General features: G+C 51.0%; 1 protein-coding gene across 2 annotated transcripts in view; it reads left to right on the forward strand.

Annotated features, from left to right (window-relative positions):
* LOC140492233 (B-cell receptor CD22-like) overlaps window positions 1-19,671 on the forward strand; it is a 119,959-nt gene that overhangs the window by 89,321 nt on the left and 10,967 nt on the right. For both annotated transcript variants that reach the window (XM_072591142.1, XM_072591143.1), the window contains exon 7: window positions 18,666-18,776. In XM_072591142.1, the coding sequence (XP_072447243.1) occupies window positions 18,666-18,776 (111 nt within the window). The remainder of the gene's footprint in view (window positions 1-18,665; window positions 18,777-19,671) is intronic.

Here is a 19,671-nt window from a genome sequence, read left to right on the forward strand (position 1 = left end):
CTGGGACTGGTAGTCTGACTTGGGACCAGGAGTTTGTGCTTTGATGGGGAGTCAGTGATGAGATTGGATTCCATCCTGGGAACGATGTCAGTGGTGTTATTGGCAGTCTGTGCTGAGAATGAGAGTCTGTGTTGGGACCGGCAGATTGTGCTGAGATTGGGAGTCTGTGCTGAGACTGCGAGTCTGTGCTTAGACTGGGAGTATGTGCAGAGGCTGGGAGTCTGTGCTTAGATTGGGACTCTGTGCTGATAACTGGGAACTATGATGAATCTCAGTTTTTGTGCTGGGACTGGGAGTCTGTGTTGAAGATGAGAGTCTGTAATGAGATTGGGATTCTGTGCTGAGATTGGGCGTCTTTGCTGAGTTTGGAAGTCACTGCTGAGACTGGGGGTCTGTGCTGAGACTGGAAATCTGTGCTGAGACTGGAAGTCTGTGCTGAGACTGGGGGTCTGTGCTGAGATTGTGAGTCTGTGCTGAGATTTGGAATCTGTGCTGAATCCGGGTGTCTGTCCTGAGTTTGGGAGTCTGTCCTGAGACTGGGAGTCTGTGTTCAGTTTGAAAGTCTATTCTGAGACTGGTAGTCTGTGCTGAGACTGGGAGTGTGTGCTGAGACTGGGAATCTGTGCTGAGATTGGGAGTCAGTGCTGAGACTGGGTGCCTGTGCTGAGACTGTGAGTTAGTCCTGAGTCTGGGATTCTGTCCTGAGTCTGGGAGTCTGTGTTCAGTTTGAAAGTCTATGCTGAGACTGGGAGTTTGTGCTGAGAATGGAAGTCTGTGCTGAGAATGGGAATCTGTCCTGAGACTGGGAGTCTGTCCTGAGATTTGGAGTCTGTCCTGAGACTGTGAGTCTGTGCCGAGTCTGTGAGTTTGTCCTGAGGCTGAGAGTTTGTGCTGGGATTGGTAGTCTGAATTGGGACCAGCAGTTTGTGCTTTGACTGGGAGTCCGTGATGAGACTGAGAGTCTGTGCTGAGATTGGATTCTGTCCTGGGAACGATCCTGTCATTGGTTTGATTGGGAGTCTGTGCAGAGAATATCTGTCCGTGCTGTGTCTGGGAGTCTGTGCTGAGAATGGAAGTCTGTGCTGAGAATGGGAATCTGTGCTGAGACTGGGAATCTGAATGAGATCCTGAGTCCATGCTGAGATTTGGAGTCTGTGCTGAGACCGGGAGTCTGTCCTGAGATTTGGAGTTTGTCCTGAGACTGGGAGTTTGTGCTGGGACTGGTAGTCTGAATTGGGACCAGCAGTTTGTGCTTTGACTGGGAGTCCGTGATGAGACTGAGAGTCTGTGCTGAGATTGGATTCTGTCCTGGGAATGATCCTGTCATTCGTGTGATTGGAAGTCTGTGCAGAGAATATCTGTCCGTGCTGTGTCTGGGAGTCTGTGCTGAGACTGGGAGTCTGTGTTGGGATTGGGAGTCTGTGTTGGGACTGGCAAATTGTACTGAGACTGGGAGTCTATGCTGGGACTGGGAGTCTGAGTTCGGTCTCGGAGTTTGTGCTGAGACTGCAAGTCTGTGCTTAGACTGGGAGTCTGCGCTGAGACTGGGAGTCTGTGCTGAGGCTGGGATCTATGATGAATCTCAGTTTTTGTGCTGGGATTGGGAGTCGGTGCTGAGATTGGGAGACTTTGCTGCGATTGGGAGTCCCTGCTGAGATTGTGGGTCTGTGCTGAGACTTGGTGTCTGTGCTTAGACTGGAAATCTGTTTTGAGATTGGGAGTCTGTGCTGAGACTGTGAGTTTGTCCTGAGGCTGGGATTCTGTCCTGAGTCTGGGAGTCTGAGCTCAGTTTGAAAATCTATGCTGAGACTGGGATTTTGTGCTGGGACTGGGAGTCTGTGTTGGGACCAGAAATTTGTGCTTTGACTGGGAGTCCGTGATGAGACTGAGAGTCTGTGCTGAGATTGAATTCCGTCCTGGGAATGATGTCGGTGGTGTGATTGGGGGTCCGTGCAGAGAATGTCTGTCCATGCTGAGTCTGGGAGTCTGCGATGAGACTGGGAGTCTGTGTTGGGACTGGCAGATTGTGCTGAGTCTGGGAGTCTGTGCTGAGATTGGCAGTCAGCTGGGATTGGGAGTCTGTGCTGAGACTGGGTTTTTGTGCTGACACTGGAAGTCCGTGCTGAGACTGCAGGTTTGTGCTGAAATTGGGAGTCTGCTGAGACTGGGAGTCTGTGCTGAGATTGGGATTCTACGCTGATACTGGGGATCTATAATGAATCTCAGTTTTTGTGCTGAGCCTGCAAGTCTGTGCTTAGACTGGGAGTCTGTGCTGAAATTGGGAGTCTATGCTGAGGATGAGAGTCTGTGCTGAGATCGGGAGTCCCTGCTGAGACTGGGAGTCCGTGCTGTGACTGGGAGTCTCTGATGAGACTGGGAGTCTTGGCTGAGACTGGGAGTCTGTGCTGAGACTGGGAATCTGTGCTGAGATAGGGAGTCTGTGCTGAGACTAGGGGTCTTGCTGAGATTGGGAGTCCCTGCCGAGTCTGTGCTGTGACTGGGAATCTGTGCTGAGATTGGGACTCTGTCATGAGAATGGGAATCTGTGCTGAGACTGGGAGTCTGTGCTGAGACTGGATTCCGTCCTGGGAATGATGTCGGTGGTGTGGTTGGGAGTCCATGCTGAGAATGTCTGTTCGTGCTGAGTTTGGGAATCTGTGCTGAGACTGGGTGTCTGTGTTGGGATTGGGTGTCTGTGTTGGGACTGGCAGAAGTCTGTTCGTGCTGAGTCTGGGAATCTGTGCTGAGACTGGGAGTTTGACCTGAGACTGGGAGTCTGTGCTGAGATTAGGAGTCTGTGCTGAGATTGGGAGTCTGTCCTGAGATTGGGAGTTTGTCCTGAGGCTGGGATTCTGTCCTGAGGCTGGGAGTCTGACCTAGGATTGGGAGTCTGTTGTGAGACTGTGATTCTGTGCTGAGACTTTGAGTTTGTCCTGAGGCTGGGAGTCTGTCCTGAGACTGGGAGTCTGTGCTCAGTTTGAAAGTCTATGCTAAGACTGGAAGTTTGTGCTGGGACTGGTAGTCTGACTTGGGACCAGGAGTTTGTGCTTTGATGGGGAGTCAGTGATGAGATTGTATTCCATCCTGGGAACGATGTCAGTGGTGTTATTGGCAGTCTGTGCTGAGAATGAGAGTCTGTGTTGGGACCGGCAGATTGTGCTGAGATTGGGAGTCTGTGCTGAGACTGCGAGTCTGTGCTTAGACTGGGAGTATGTGCAGAGGCTGGGAGTCTGTGCTTAGATTGGGACTCTGTGCTGATAACTGGGAACTATGATGAATCTCAGTTTTTGTGCTGGGACTGGGAGTCTGTGTTGAAGATGAGAGTCTGTAATGAGATTGGGATTCTGTGCTGAGATTGGGCGTCTTTGCTGAGTTTGGAAGTCACTGCTGAGACTGGGGGTCTGTGCTGAGACTGGAAATCTGTGCTGAGACTGGAAGTCTGTGCTGAGACTGGGGGTCTGTGCTGAGATTGTGAGTCTGTGCTGAGATTTGGAATCTGTGCTGAATCCGGGTGTCTGTCCTGAGTTTGGGAGTCTGTCCTGAGACTGGGAGTCTGTGTTCAGTTTGAAAGTCTATTCTGAGACTGGTAGTCTGTGCTGAGACTGGGAGTGTGTGCTGAGACTGGGAATCTGTGCTGAGATTGGGAGTCAGTGCTGAGACTGGGTGCCTGTGCTGAGACTGTGAGTTAGTCCTGAGTCTGGGATTCTGTCCTGAGTCTGGGAGTCTGTGTTCAGTTTGAAAGTCTATGCTGAGACTGGGAGTTTGTGCTGAGAATGGAAGTCTGTGCTGAGAATGGGAATCTGTCCTGAGACTGGGAGTCTGTCCTGAGATTTGGAGTCTGTCCTGAGACTGTGAGTCTGTGCCGAGTCTGTGAGTTTGTCCTGAGGCTGAGAGTTTGTGCTGGGATTGGTAGTCTGAATTGGGACCAGCAGTTTGTGCTTTGACTGGGAGTCCGTGATGAGACTGAGAGTCTGTGCTGAGATTGGATTCTGTCCCTGGAACGATCCTGTCATTGGTGTGATTGGGTGTCTGTGCAGAGAATGTCTGTCCGTGCTGTGTCTGGGAGTCTGTGCTGAGACTGGGAGTCTGTGTTAGGATTGGGAGTCTGTGTTGGGACTGGGAGTCTGAGTTCGGTCTCGGAGTCTGTGATGAGACTGGGAGTCTTGGCTGAGACTGGGTGCCTGACCTGAAACTAGGAGTATGTTCTGAAACATGGGAGTTTGTCCTGAGACTGGGAGTCTGTGCTGAGGCCAGGAAACTGTGCTGAGACTGGGAGTCCGTGTAGGGATTGGGTGTCTGTGTTGGGACCGGCAGATTGTGCTGAGACTGGGAGTCTGTGGTGGGACTGGGAGTCCGTGCACAGGCTGGGGTCCGTGCAGAAAATGGGAGACTGTGCTGAGACTGGGAGTCTGTGGTGGGACTGGGAGTCTGTGCTGAGACTGGGAATTTGTGCTCAGTTTGAAAGTCTATGCTGAGACTGGGTGTTTGTGCTGGAATTGGAGGTCTGTGTTGGGACTGGGCATCTGTGTTGAGACTGGCAGTTTGTGCTGAGACTGGGAATCTGTGCTGAAACTGGGAGTCTGCTGAGATTGGGAGTTTTTGCTGAGATTGAGAGTCACTGCTGAGACTGGGGGTCTGTGCTGAGACTGGGAGTCCATGCTGAGATTGGGAATCTGTGCTGAGATTGGGAGTCCGTGCTGAGATTGGGAGTCTGTGCTGAGATTGGGAGTCCCTACTGAAACTGGGTGACTGTGCTGAGACTCGGAGTTTCTGATGAGACTGGGAGTCTTGGCTGAGACTGCAAGTTTGTCCTGAGACTGGGAGTCTGTGCTGAGGCCAGGAGTCTGTGGTGGGACTGGGAGTCTGTGGTGGGACTGGGAGTCTGTGGTAGGACTAGGAGACCGTGCACAGGCTGGGGTCTGTGCAGAAAATGGGAAAATGTGATGAGACTGGGAGACCGTGCTGAGACTGTGAGTCTGCAATGAGGCTGAGATTCTATGCTGAGTCAGGAAGTCTATGTTGAGACTGGTAATCTGTGTTGAGACTGGGAGCCTTTGCTGAGACTGGGAGCCCGTAATGAGATTGGGAATCTGTGCTGAGACTGCGAGTCTGTGCTGACACTGTGACTTTGTCCTGAGGCTGGGATTCTGTCCTGAGTCTGGGAGTCTGAGCTCAGTTTGAAAATCTATGCTGAGACTGGGATTTTGTGCTGGGACTGGGAGTCTGTGTTGGGACCAGGAATTTGTGCTTTGACTGGGAGTCCGTGATGAGACTGAGAGTCTGTGCTGAGATTGGACTCCATCCTGGGAACAATGTTGGTGGTGCGATTGGAAGTCCGTTCAGAGAATGTCTGTCCGTGCTGATTCTGGGAGTCTATGCTGAGACTGGAAGTCTGTGCTAAGACTGGGTGTCTGTGCTGAGACTGGAAATCTGTGCTGAGACTGGGAGTTTGTGATGAATCTCGGTTTCTGTGCTGCGACTGGGAGTCTGTGTAGGGACTAGGAGTTTGTGCTGAGTCTGGGAGTCTGTGCTGAGATTGGCAGTCAGCTGGGATTGGGAGTCTGTGCTGAGACTGGGTTTTTGTGCTGACACTGGAAGTCCGTGCTGAGACTGCAGGTTTGTGCTGAAATTGGGAGTCTGCTGAGACTGGGAGTCTGTGCTGAGATTGGGATTCTACGCTGATACTGGGGATCTATAATGAATCTCAGTTTTTGTGCTGAGCCTGCAAGTCTGTGCTTAGACTGGGAGTCTGTGCTGAAATTGGGAGTCTATGCTGAGGATGAGAGTCTGTGCTGAGATCGGGAGTCCCTGCTGAGACTGGGAGTCCGTGCTGTGACTGGGAGTCTCTGATGAGACTGGGAGTCTTGGCTGAGACTGGGAGTCTGTGCTGAGACTGGGAATCTGTGCTGAGATAGGGAGTCCGCGCTGAGACTAGGTGTCTTGCTGAGATTGGGAGTCCCTGCCGAGTCTGTGCTGTGACTGGGAATCTGTGCTGAGATTGGGACTCTGTCATGAGAATGGGAATCTGTGCTGAGACTGGGAGTCTGTGCTGAGACTGGATTCCGTCCTGGGAATGATGTCGGTGGTGTGGTTGGGAGTCCATGCTGAGAATGTCTGTTCGTGCTGAGTTTGGGAATCTGTGCTGAGACTGGGTGTCTGTGTTGGGATTGGGTGTCTGTGTTGGGACTGGCAGAAGTCTGTTCATGCTGAGTCTGGGAATCTGTGCTGAGACTGGGAGTTTGACCTGAGACTGGGAGTCTGTGCTGAGGATGAGAGTCTGAAATGAGATTGGGAGTCTTTGCTGAGATTGGGAGTCCCTGCTGAGACTGGGGGTCTGTCCTGAGACTGGGAGTCTTTGATGAGACTGGGAGTCTTGGCTGAGACTGGGAGTCTGTGCTGAGACTAGGAATATGTTCTGAAACATAGGGATTTGTCCTGAGACTGGGAGTCTGTGCTGAGGTCAGGAACCTGTGCTGGGACTGGGAGTCCATGCATAGGTTTGGGTCCATGGAGAAAATGGGAGACTATGCTGAGACTGGGAGACTGTGCTGAGACTTGGAGTCTGTATGACATTGGGAGTCTGTGATGAACCTGGGATGTCTGTGCTGAGACTGGGAGTCCGTGCTGAGATTGGGAGCCCGTAATGAGATTGGGAGTCTGTGCTGAGGCCAGCAGTCTGTGGTGGGACTGGGACTCTGTGGTGGGACTGAGAGTCTGTGGTGGGACTGGGAGTCTGTGGTAGGACTGGGGGTCCGTGTACAGGCTGGGGTCTGTGCAGAAAATGGGAAACTGTGATGAGACTGGGAGACCGTGCTGAGACTGTGAGTCTGCAATGAGGCTGAGATTCTATGCTGAGTCAGGAAGTCTGTGTTGAGACTGGTAATCTATGTTGAGACTGGGAGTCTTTGCTGAGACTGGGAGTCCGTGCTGAGATTGGGAGCCCGTAATGAGATTGGGAGTCTGTGCTGAGATTTGGAGACTTTGCTGCGATTGGGAGTCCCTGCTGAGATTGTGGGTCTGTGCTGAGACTTGGTGTCTGTGCTTAGACTGGAAATCTGTTTTGAGATTGGGAGTCTGTGCTGAGACTGTGAGTTTGTCCTGAGGCTGGGAGTCTGTCCTGAGACTGGGAGTCTGTGCTCAGTTTGAAAGTCTATGCTAAGACTGGAAGTTTGTGCTGGGACTGGTAGTCTGACTTGGGACCAGGAGTTTGTGCTTTGATGGGGAGTCAGTGATGAGATTGGATTCCATCCTGGGAACGATGTCAGTGGTGTTATTGGCAGTCTGTGCTGAGAATGAGAGTCTGTGTTGGGACCGGCAGATTGTGCTGAGATTGGGAGTCTGTGCTGAGACTGCGAGTCTGTGCTTAGACTGGGAGTATGTGCAGAGGCTGGGAGTCTGTGCTTAGATTGGGACTCTGTGCTGATAACTGGGAACTATGATGAATCTCAGTTTTTGTGCTGGGACTGGGAGTCTGTGTTGAAGATGAGAGTCTGTAATGAGATTGGGATTCTGTGCTGAGATTGGGCGTCTTTGCTGAGTTTGGAAGTCACTGCTGAGACTGGGGGTCTGTGCTGAGACTGGAAATCTGTGCTGAGACTGGAAGTCTGTGCTGAGACTGGGGGTCTGTGCTGAGATTGTGAGTCTGTGCTGAGATTTGGAATCTGTGCTGAATCCGGGTGTCTGTCCTGAGTTTGGGAGTCTGTCCTGAGACTGGGAGTCTGTGTTCAGTTTGAAAGTCTATTCTGAGACTGGTAGTCTGTGCTGAGACTGGGAGTGTGTGCTGAGACTGGGAATCTGTGCTGAGATTGGGAGTCAGTGCTGAGACTGGGTGCCTGTGCTGAGACTGTGAGTTAGTCCTGAGTCTGGGATTCTGTCCTGAGTCTGGGAGTCTGTGTTCAGTTTGAAAGTCTATGCTGAGACTGGGAGTTTGTGCTGAGAATGGAAGTCTGTGCTGAGAATGGGAATCTGTCCTGAGACTGGGAGTCTGTCCTGAGATTTGGAGTCTGTCCTGAGACTGTGAGTCTGTGCCGAGTCTGTGAGTTTGTCCTGAGGCTGAGAGTTTGTGCTGGGATTGGTAGTCTGAATTGGGACCAGCAGTTTGTGCTTTGACTGGGAGTCCGTGATGAGACTGAGAGTCTGTGCTGAGATTGGATTCTGTCCTGGGAACGATCCTGTCATTGGTTTGATTGGGAGTCTGTGCAGAGAATATCTGTCCGTGCTGTGTCTGGGAGTCTGTGCTGAGAATGGAAGTCTGTGCTGAGAATGGGAATCTGTGCTGAGACTGGGAATCTGAATGAGATCCTGAGTCCATGCTGAGATTTGGAGTCTGTGCTGAGACCGGGAGTCTGTCCTGAGATTTGGAGTTTGTCCTGAGACTGGGAGTTTGTGCTGGGACTGGTAGTCTGAATTGGGACCAGCAGTTTGTGCTTTGACTGGGAGTCCGTGATGAGACTGAGAGTCTGTGCTGAGATTGGATTCTGTCCTGGGAATGATCCTGTCATTCGTGTGATTGGAAGTCTGTGCAGAGAATATCTGTCCGTGCTGTGTCTGGGAGTCTGTGCTGAGACTGGGAGTCTGTGTTGGGATTGGGAGTCTGTGTTGGGACTGGCAAATTGTACTGAGACTGGGAGTCTATGCTGGGACTGGGAGTCTGAGTTCGGTCTCGGAGTTTGTGCTGAGACTGCAAGTCTGTGCTTAGACTGGGAGTCTGCGCTGAGACTGGGAGTCTGTGCTGAGGCTGGGATCTATGATGAATCTCAGTTTTTGTGCTGGGATTGGGAGTCGGTGCTGAGATTGGGAGACTTTGCTGCGATTGGGAGTCCCTGCTGAGATTGTGGGTCTGTGCTGAGACTTGGTGTCTGTGCTTAGACTGGAAATCTGTTTTGAGATTGGGAGTCTGTGCTGAGACTGTGAGTTTGTCCTGAGGCTGGGATTCTGTCCTGAGTCTGGGAGTCTGAGCTCAGTTTGAAAATCTATGCTGAGACTGGGATTTTGTGCTGGGACTGGGAGTCTGTGTTGGGACCAGAAATTTGTGCTTTGACTGGGAGTCCGTGATGAGACTGAGAGTCTGTGCTGAGATTGAATTCCGTCCTGGGAATGATGTCGGTGGTGTGATTGGGGGTCCGTGCAGAGAATGTCTGTCCATGCTGAGTCTGGGAGTCTGCGATGAGACTGGGAGTCTGTGTTGGGACTGGCAGATTGTGCTGAGTCTGGGAGTCTGTGCTGAGATTGGCAGTCAGCTGGGATTGGGAGTCTGTGCTGAGACTGGGTTTTTGTGCTGACACTGGAAGTCCGTGCTGAGACTGCAGGTTTGTGCTGAAATTGGGAGTCTGCTGAGACTGGGAGTCTGTGCTGAGATTGGGATTCTACGCTGATACTGGGGATCTATAATGAATCTCAGTTTTTGTGCTGAGCCTGCAAGTCTGTGCTTAGACTGGGAGTCTGTGCTGAAATTGGGAGTCTATGCTGAGGATGAGAGTCTGTGCTGAGATCGGGAGTCCCTGCTGAGACTGGGAGTCCGTGCTGTGACTGGGAGTCTCTGATGAGACTGGGAGTCTTGGCTGAGACTGGGAGTCTGTGCTGAGACTGGGAATCTGTGCTGAGATAGGGAGTCTGTGCTGAGACTAGGGGTCTTGCTGAGATTGGGAGTCCCTGCCGAGTCTGTGCTGTGACTGGGAATCTGTGCTGAGATTGGGACTCTGTCATGAGAATGGGAATCTGTGCTGAGACTGGGAGTCTGTGCTGAGACTGGATTCCGTCCTGGGAATGATGTCGGTGGTGTGGTTGGGAGTCCATGCTGAGAATGTCTGTTCGTGCTGAGTTTGGGAATCTGTGCTGAGACTGGGTGTCTGTGTTGGGATTGGGTGTCTGTGTTGGGACTGGCAGAAGTCTGTTCGTGCTGAGTCTGGGAATCTGTGCTGAGACTGGGAGTTTGACCTGAGACTGGGAGTCTGTGCTGAGATTAGGAGTCTGTGCTGAGATTGGGAGTCTGTCCTGAGATTGGGAGTTTGTCCTGAGGCTGGGATTCTGTCCTGAGGCTGGGAGTCTGACCTAGGATTGGGAGTCTGTTGTGAGACTGTGATTCTGTGCTGAGACTTTGAGTTTGTCCTGAGGCTGGGAGTCTGTCCTGAGACTGGGAGTCTGTGCTCAGTTTGAAAGTCTATGCTAAGACTGGAAGTTTGTGCTGGGACTGGTAGTCTGACTTGGGACCAGGAGTTTGTGCTTTGATGGGGAGTCAGTGATGAGATTGTATTCCATCCTGGGAACGATGTCAGTGGTGTTATTGGCAGTCTGTGCTGAGAATGAGAGTCTGTGTTGGGACCGGCAGATTGTGCTGAGATTGGGAGTCTGTGCTGAGACTGCGAGTCTGTGCTTAGACTGGGAGTATGTGCAGAGGCTGGGAGTCTGTGCTTAGATTGGGACTCTGTGCTGATAACTGGGAACTATGATGAATCTCAGTTTTTGTGCTGGGACTGGGAGTCTGTGTTGAAGATGAGAGTCTGTAATGAGATTGGGATTCTGTGCTGAGATTGGGCGTCTTTGCTGAGTTTGGAAGTCACTGCTGAGACTGGGGGTCTGTGCTGAGACTGGAAATCTGTGCTGAGACTGGAAGTCTGTGCTGAGACTGGGGGTCTGTGCTGAGATTGTGAGTCTGTGCTGAGATTTGGAATCTGTGCTGAATCCGGGTGTCTGTCCTGAGTTTGGGAGTCTGTCCTGAGACTGGGAGTCTGTGTTCAGTTTGAAAGTCTATTCTGAGACTGGTAGTCTGTGCTGAGACTGGGAGTGTGTGCTGAGACTGGGAATCTGTGCTGAGATTGGGAGTCAGTGCTGAGACTGGGTGCCTGTGCTGAGACTGTGAGTTAGTCCTGAGTCTGGGATTCTGTCCTGAGTCTGGGAGTCTGTGTTCAGTTTGAAAGTCTATGCTGAGACTGGGAGTTTGTGCTGAGAATGGAAGTCTGTGCTGAGAATGGGAATCTGTCCTGAGACTGGGAGTCTGTCCTGAGATTTGGAGTCTGTCCTGAGACTGTGAGTCTGTGCCGAGTCTGTGAGTTTGTCCTGAGGCTGAGAGTTTGTGCTGGGATTGGTAGTCTGAATTGGGACCAGCAGTTTGTGCTTTGACTGGGAGTCCGTGATGAGACTGAGAGTCTGTGCTGAGATTGGATTCTGTCCTGGGAACGATCCTGTCATTGGTTTGATTGGGAGTCTGTGCAGAGAATATCTGTCCGTGCTGTGTCTGGGAGTCTGTGCTGAGAATGGAAGTCTGTGCTGAGAATGGGAATCTGTGCTGAGACTGGGAATCTGAATGAGATCCTGAGTCCATGCTGAGATTTGGAGTCTGTGCTGAGACCGGGAGTCTGTCCTGAGATTTGGAGTTTGTCCTGAGACTGGGAGTTTGTGCTGGGACTGGTAGTCTGAATTGGGACCAGCAGTTTGTGCTTTGACTGGGAGTCCGTGATGAGACTGAGAGTCTGTGCTGAGATTGGATTCTGTCCTGGGAATGATCCTGTCATTCGTGTGATTGGAAGTCTGTGCAGAGAATATCTGTCCGTGCTGTGTCTGGGAGTCTGTGCTGAGACTGGGTGTCTGTGTTGGGATTGGGAGTCTGTGTTGGGACTGTCAAAGTGTACTGAGACTGGGAGTCTATGCTGGGACTGGGAGTCTGAGTTCGGTCTCGGAGTTTGTGCTGAGACTGCAAGTTTGTGCTGAGATTGGCAGTCTGCAGGGATTGGGAGTCTGTGCTGAGACTGCAAGTCTGTGCTTAGACTGGGAGTCTGCGCTGAGACTGGGAGTCTGTGCTGAGGCTGGGATCTATGATGAATCTCAGTTTTTGTGCTGGGATTGGGAGTCGGTGCTGAGATTGGGAGAATTGCTGAGATTGGGAGTCCCTGCTGAGACTGGGGACGGTGCTGAGACTGGGAGTCTGTGATGAGACTAGGAGTATGTTCTGAAACATGGGAGTTTTTCCTGAGACTGGGAGTCTGCACTGAGGCCAGGAACCTGTGCTGAGACTGGGAGTCTGTGTAGGGACTGGGTGTCTATGTTGGGACTAGCAGATTGTGCTGAGACTCGGAGTTTGTTCTGAAACATGGGAGTTTGTCCTGAGACTGGGAGTCAACACTGAGGCCAGGAACCTGTGCTGTGACTGGGAGTCTGTGGTGGGACTGGGAGTCTGTGGTAGGACTGGGAGTCCGTGCACAGGCTGGGGTCCTGAGATTGGGAGTCTATGCTGAGACTGGGAGTCTGTCCTGAGACTTGGAGTCTGTGTTCAGTTTGAAAGTGTATGCTGAGACTGGGAGTCTGTGCTGGGACTGGGTGTCTGTGTAGGGACTAGGAGTTTGCGCTGAGACTGGCAGTCTGTGCTGAGAATGGGAGGCCGTGCTGAGGCTGGGAGTCCGTGCTGAGATTGGGGGTCTGTGCTGAGATTGGGAGTCTTTGCTGAGATTGGGAGTCTGTGCTGAGATTGGGAGTCTTTGCTGAGATTGGGACTCCCTGCTGAGACCAGGGATGTGCTGTGAATGGGAGTCTCTGATGAGACTGGGAGTCTGTGCTGTGACTGGGAGTCTGTGCTGTGACTGGGAGTCTGTGGTGGGACTGGGAGTCCGTGCACAGGCTGGGGTCCGTGCAGAAAATGGGAGACTGTGCTGAGACTGGGAGACTGTGCTTAGACTTGGAGTCTGTCCTGATGCTGGGAGCCTGTAATGAGACTGGGAGTCCGTGATGAGGCTGAGATTCTATGCTGAGTCCGGAAGTCTGTGCTGAGACTAGGAATCTGTGTTGAGACTGGGAGTCTTTGCTAAGACTGGGAGTCTGTGCTGAGTCTGGAAGTCTGCGATGAATCTCGGTTTCTGTGCTGGGATTGGGACTCTGTGCTGGGATTGGCAGTCTGTGCTCCTACTGGGAGTCTGTCCTGAGACTGTGAGTCCGTTCTGAATCTGGTAGTGTGTATTGAGTCTGGGAGTCTGCACTGCGATTGGGAGGCTGTGCTGAGACTGTGAGCTTTTCCTGAGATTGGGAGTCTGTCCTGAGACTGGGCTTCTGTCCTGAGGCTGGGAGTCCGTGCTGAGACTGGGAGTCCATGCTGAGGCTGGGAGTCCGTGCTGAGTCTGGGATTTCATGATGAGTCTGAGAATTTGTGCTGAGACTGGGCATCTGTGCTGAGACCAGAAATTTGTGCTGAGACTGGGTGTTTGTGGTGGGACTGGGAGTTGGCTGGTGTCCACACTGAGAATGGGAGTCTATACTGAGACTGTGAGTCTTTCTGAGACTGGGAGCCTGTGCTGATACCGGAAGTCTGTGCTGAGATTTGGAGTCTGAGTGGATATTGGGAGTCTGTGCTGAGACTGGGTGTCCACGCTGAGGCTGGGAGTCTGTCATGAGTTTGGAAGTCTGTGCTGTGACTGGGAGTCTGTGCTGAGACCCGAAGTCTGTGCTGTGACTGGGAGTCTGTGCTGAGACTAGGAGTCTGTGCTGAGACTAGGAGTCTGTACTGAGATTGGGAGCCTGTGCTTAGCTGAGTGTCCGTGCTGAGATTGTGAGTCTGTGCTCAGACTGGGAGTCTCTCCTGAGTTTGAGAGTTTGTCCTGAGGCTGGGATTCTGTGCAGAGACTGGGATTCTGTGCTGTGACTGGGGGTCTGTGCTTAGATTTGGAGCCTGTGCTGAGATTTGGGAGTGCCTGCTAAGACTGGGAGTCCGTTCTGAAATTTGGAGTATGTCCTGAGACTGGGTGTTTGTTCTGAAACTGGGAGTCTGTCCTGAGACTGGGGGTCCGTGCTAAGTCTCGGAATCTGTTCAGAGTCTGGGAGTCTGTGTTGAGATTGGGAGCCTGTCTGAGACTGTGAATTTGTCCTGAGACTGGGAGTCTATCCTGAGACTGGGTGTTTGTTCTGAAACTGGGAGTCTGTCCTGAGACTGGGCGTGCATGCTGAGTCTGGGACACTGTCCTGATACTGAGAGTCCATGCTGAGGCTGGGATTCTGTGACAAATCTCGGTTTCTGTGTTGGCACTGGGAGTCTGTGTAGGGACTAGGAGTTTGTGCTGAGATTGAGAGTCTGTGCTGAGATTGTGAGTTTTTGCTGAGATTGGGAGTCTCTGCTGAGACTGGGGGTCTGTGCTGAGACTGGGGGTCTGTGCTGAGACTGGAAGTCTGTGCTGAGAATGGGAGTCTGTACTGTGATTGGGAGTCTGTGCTGACACTGGGATTCTGTGCTGAGACTGGAAGCCTATGCTGAGATGGGAGTCTGTGCTGATGCTGGGAATCTGTGATAAATGTGAGAATCTATGCTGAGACTGGGCATCTGTGCTGAGGCCAGGAATTTGTGCTGAGACTGGGAGTTTGTGGTTGGACTGGGAGTCTGTACTGAGACTGAGAGTCTTTCTGAGGCTGGGAGTCAATGCTGAGATTGTGAGTCTGTGCTGAGATTTGGAGTCTATGCTGAGATTGGGAGTCTGGGCTGAGACTGGGAGTCTGTGTTGAGTCTGTGAGTCTGTGCTGAGACTGGGAGTCTGTGTTGAGTCTGGGAGTCTGTGCTAAGACTGCGATCTGTCCCTAGACTTGGAGTCTGTGCTGAGACTGGGAGTCTGTGTTGAGTCTGGGAGTCTGTGTTGAGTCTGGGAGTCTGTGCTAAGACTGCGATCTGTCCCTAGACTTGGAGTCTGTGCTAAGACTGGGCTACTGTGCTGAGACTGGGCCTATTTTCTGAAACTGGGAGTTTGTCCTGAGACTGGGAGTCCATGCTGAGGCTCGGAGTCCGTGCTGAGTCTGGGATTCCATGATGAGTCTGAGAATCTTTGCTGAGACTGTGCATCTATTCTGAGGCCAGGAATCTGTGCTGAGATTGGGAGTCTGTGGTGGGACTGTGAGTCTATTCTGAGATTGGGAATCTGTGCTGAGACTGGGAGTCTGTAGTGGGACTGGGAGTCCGTGCTGAGACTTGGATTCCATACTGAGGGTGGAAGTCTGTGCTCAGACTGGGAGTCTGTCCTGAGACTGAGAGTTTGTCCTGAGAACTGGGAGTCTATGCTGAGGCATATGCTGATACTTGGAGTCTGTGCTGAGACTGGGAGTCTGTCCTGATACTGGGAGTCCGTGCTGAGTCTGGGATTCTGTCCTGAGACTGGGAGTCTGTGCTGAGGCTAGGACCCCATGCTGCGTCTGGAATTCCGCGATGAGTCTGAGAATCTGTGCTGAGACTGTGCATCTGTGCTGAGGCTGGAAATCTGTGCTGTGACTGGGAGTCCATGCTGAGGCTGGAAGACTATGCTAAGTCTGGGAGTCTGTGCTGAGAATGGGAGTCTGTACTGAGACTGGGAGACTTTGCTAAGACGAGGAGTCTTTCTGAGACTGGAGTCTATGCTGCGATTGGGAGTCTTTGCTGAGATTGGGTGCCCATGCTGAGGTTGGGAGTCTGTGCTGTGTCTGGGAGTCTGTGCTGAGACTGGGTGTTTGTGCTCGGGCTGAGAGTCTGTCCTGAGATTGTGAGTCTGTGCTGAGATTGTGAGTCTGTGCTGAGACTGGGTATCTGTGGTGAGGCTGGACATCTGTCCTGAGATTGAGAATCTGTTCTGAGATTGAGACTCTGTGCTCTGAATTGGAGTCTGTGCTGAGACTGTGAGTCTGTCCTGAGATTGGGAGTCTGTGCTGAGACTGGGAGTCTGTGCTGAGACTGGGTGTTTGTGCTCGGGCTGAGAGTCTGTCCTGAGATTGTGAGTCTGTGCTGAGATTGTGAGTCTGTGCTGAGACTGGGTATCTGTGGTGAGGCTGGACATCTGTCCTGAGATTGAGAATCTGTTCTGAGATTGAGACTCTGTGCTCTGAATTGGAGTCTGTGCTGAGACTGTGAGTCTGTCCTGAGATTGGGAGTCTGTGCTGAGACTGGGAGTCTGTGCTGAGACTGGGAGACTGTGCTGTGTCTGTGCGCCTTTGCTGAGAAATGAAGTCCCTACTGAGGCTGGGAGTCTCTGAGATTGTGAGGCTGTGCTGTGACTGGGAGTCTGTGCTGATGCTGGGAGTCCGTGCTGAGATTGGGAGTCCTTGCTGAGAATTGGAGTCTGAGCTGAGGCTTTGAGTCTGTGTTGAGACTGAGTGTCCATGCTGGGTCTGGGAGTCTGCATGGAGTTACATCAGGTCCCTTGCTGATTAAGAACACTACCCCTTGGCTCCTCCATCCCAAGGAAGGCTCCATGCTGATCAGTTAAGTGCCTATTCAGGCCCTTATGTTCAGCAGGTCCTCTGTGATGGAGTGGTCAGTGCTCTGGCCAGATTCCAGCCTTTGGGCTTGAGGTCCAAAGCCTCATATTTGTGCCCAATGTTTAAGGGAATGAGGCAATAGAGAAGCAGCCCTCTTAGCCCTCCATCCCATGTTGGTTTTTGATGGACTTTTCCAAATAATCACACTTCATCCCTTTTCCCCCTTTAATCTTTTCTCTTCTAGTGTTTATCCAGGTCTTTCGAGAAGCTTGACTCAATTACCTTCCACCACCCAATCAGCCATGGTTTCCCAATTACAAATGAACTTTCTGCAGAATAGATGTTTTCCTTCATATTGACGAATTCTTTTTCCCATTGTGTCATAGCTGTCCTCTTCCATTACTGACAATTTTGCCTTAGTTATTCTTTTAAAACCAATCATGTTTTGGAACATGGCTCCAGATATTTGATGTAGAGTTGGTGGACCAAAAGGCCTGCTTCCACACTGTCGGGATTCTAAGTAATGTTTGATGCATATATGGTGGGAAAGGGAATGAGTAATGTGGGTTCGGGAGATAATTGAAGGAGGAAGAGGCTAGGCTGATATGGAGCATAAATTCTAGCATAGACTAGATAGACCGAATGGCCCTAAGTCTCTTCCCTGTAGATTCCAAGTTGTGAACAGTTCTTAATAATACTGAAGGGAAACTTCTCTGGATGCTGCTTTTCATTCTTTTCTGGGAGATGAGGAATCAGTGGATTTGCTTCCACTAATTTAGTTTTCCTGCTATCTATTGTCCCCTCGTAGAAATCAAAGAGTTTGATCAGATCTTCCCCATTTATATTCTCATTGGCAATGTCTAATTAAGGAGAAAGTGAGGACTGCAGATGCTGGAGATCAGAGCTGAAAATGTGTTGCTGGAAAAGCGCAGCAGGTCAGGCAGCATCCAAGTAACAGGAGAATCGACGTTTCGGGCATGAGCCCTTCTTCAGGAATGAGGAAAGTGTGTCCAGCAGGCTAAGATAAAAGGTAGGGAGCAGGGACTTGGGGGAGGGGCGTTGGAAATGCGCAAGGTGGAAGGAGGTTAAGGTGAGGGTGATAGGCAGGAGTGGGGGTGGTGGACGAGAGGTCAGGAAGAAGATTGCAGGTTAGGAAGGTGGTGCCGCGTTCAAGGGTTGGGACTGAGACAAGGTGGGGGGAGGGGAAATGAGGAAACTGGAGAAATCTGAGTTCATCCCTTGTGATTGGAGGGTTCATAGGCGGAAGATGAGGCGTTCTTCCTCCAACCGTCGTGTTGCTATGGTCTGGCGATGGAGGAGTCCAAGGACCTGCATGTCCTTGGTGGAGTGGGAGGGGGAGTTGAAGTGTTGAACCACAGGGTGGTTGGGTTGGTTGGTCCGGGTGTTCCAGAGGTGTTCTCTGAAACGTTCCGCAAGTAGGCGGCCTGTCTCTCCAATATAGAGGAGACCACATCGGGTGCAGTGGATGCAGTAAATGATGTGTGTGGAGGTGCAAGTGAATTTGTGGTGGATATGGAAGGATCCCTTGGGGCCTTGGAGGGAAGTAAGTGGGGAGGTGTAGGCACAAGTTTTGCATTTCTTGCGGTTGCAGGGGAAGGTGCCGGGAGTGGAGATTGGGTTGGTGGGGGGTGTGGACCTGACAAGGGAGTCACGGAGGGAGTGGTCTTTTCAGAACACTGATAGGGGAGGGGAGGGAAATATATCCCTGGTGGCGGGGTCTGTTTGGAGGTGGCGGAAATGACGATGGATGATACGATGTGTTTGGAGGTTGGTGGGGAGGTAGGTGAGGACCAGTGGGGTTCTTCGAGGAGAGGGCTCATGCCCGAAACGTCGATTCTCCTGCTCCTTAGATGCTGCCTGACCTGCTGCGCTTTTCCAGCAACACATTTTCAGCTCACCAGTGGGGTTCTGTCCTGGTGGCGATTGGAGAGGCGGGGCTCAAGGGCGGAGGAGTGGCAAGTGGAGGAGATGCGGTAATTAATTAAAACACAGACCTATCATGAATTTCATGATTGAACCCCATTGACCTTCAAGAGTAACTGGCTCTAGCATGGGATTAGAGTTAACCCATGTATTGGAATGTCACTGCTATGTTAATTTATGCAGCTCCACTAACAAAAGAACAATGGGCCTTGCCGATCAGATTGCATTTGTGGAAACATTTGGTTTCTTTTTATGGGTAGCAACTGAAAAACATCCCTATTGAAGAATGGAAACAGCTATAAAACATAATGCTGCATATCTATGGAACACGGAGAGGTGCTGGGGTGGGGAAATGGAGGTTCCTCCTCTCAATAAGAGTGGCAGAAAGTTCAGCGAGACCATGGACACCAGCTTATAACACATGCCAATCTTTTTATGTAACTCTAGGAAGTATGGATTCCATTTCTCTGTCCACGTGTATTGTCCTCAACTGAGTATATCCTAACTCCAGCCTCTGATGTTTTGATTAACAGGTACATTCACCAAGACATTGTTGGTGGCGGTTGGGGTCATTGCCAGTGGAGTGGTTGTCATCATCATTTTCGTCATTGTTGCCTGGAGAAAAAAGAAGGAAGTGATTGGAGGTAAGATTGCTGGTTCATTCTCCGGGACAGCACAGCGTGACACCAATTGCTTTTGCGCATGCCCAGGGCCCAATCGCAGGAAACAGACATCCCTTGTTTTAATTAGCTTGCCAGAAAGTGAAGGTGCAATTCTCATCAATAATGGCCACTCTCAGGTCTGGGTTAAACCCTTTCCCTGACATTTGAGTGTCCACCTAAGTGATAGAACTTTGCTTTAGGTGTAAGTTAAATCAGCTAGAGTCAATCAATGAAATATGGCTAATGCAGCTGCCTACTGATATATCGTGCAATATTCCTGCATCTTATGACTCACCGAGGATTGCACAGACTGATATCTAGAATTGTTTTTTATTCTTTTCCCTATGATGGGATTTGGATATCGTAGATGAAGCAATTTGTTGCCCGCCTATTGTCACTCTTGCCAGTCCATTTTAGAGGATAATTAAGAATCAATCCAATTTCTGTAGACTGGATAAAGACAGTAGTCTTCCGACCCAAAGAGAATTTGTTTTTCTTTAATTTATTCACGGGATGAGGGTGTCTCTGGTTGGGCCAGCATTTATTGCCCATTCCTAATTACACTTCAGAGTCAACCACATCGTTGTGGGTCTGGAGTCACAAGTAGGCCCAGCCTGGGTAAGGATGATAGTTTCAAAGGCCATTGGTTAACCAGATGGGTTTTTTCCAACGATGGGTTCGTGGTCGTCATTAGACTCTTAATCCCAGATTTCTATTGAATTCATATTCCACCATCTACCATGTCTGGATGTGAATCCAGGTCCCTGGAACATTACCTGCATCTCTGGATTAACAATAACATTAGACCATTGCCTCCCCTCAAAATCTAGTTGGATACATTTCCACATAGGTCATAATTTTGTGAGATTTTAGTGAG

This window comes from Chiloscyllium punctatum, chromosome 20 (genome assembly GCF_047496795.1).
Source record: "Chiloscyllium punctatum isolate Juve2018m chromosome 20, sChiPun1.3, whole genome shotgun sequence".
NCBI classification, from domain to species: domain Eukaryota; kingdom Metazoa; phylum Chordata; class Chondrichthyes; order Orectolobiformes; family Hemiscylliidae; genus Chiloscyllium; species Chiloscyllium punctatum.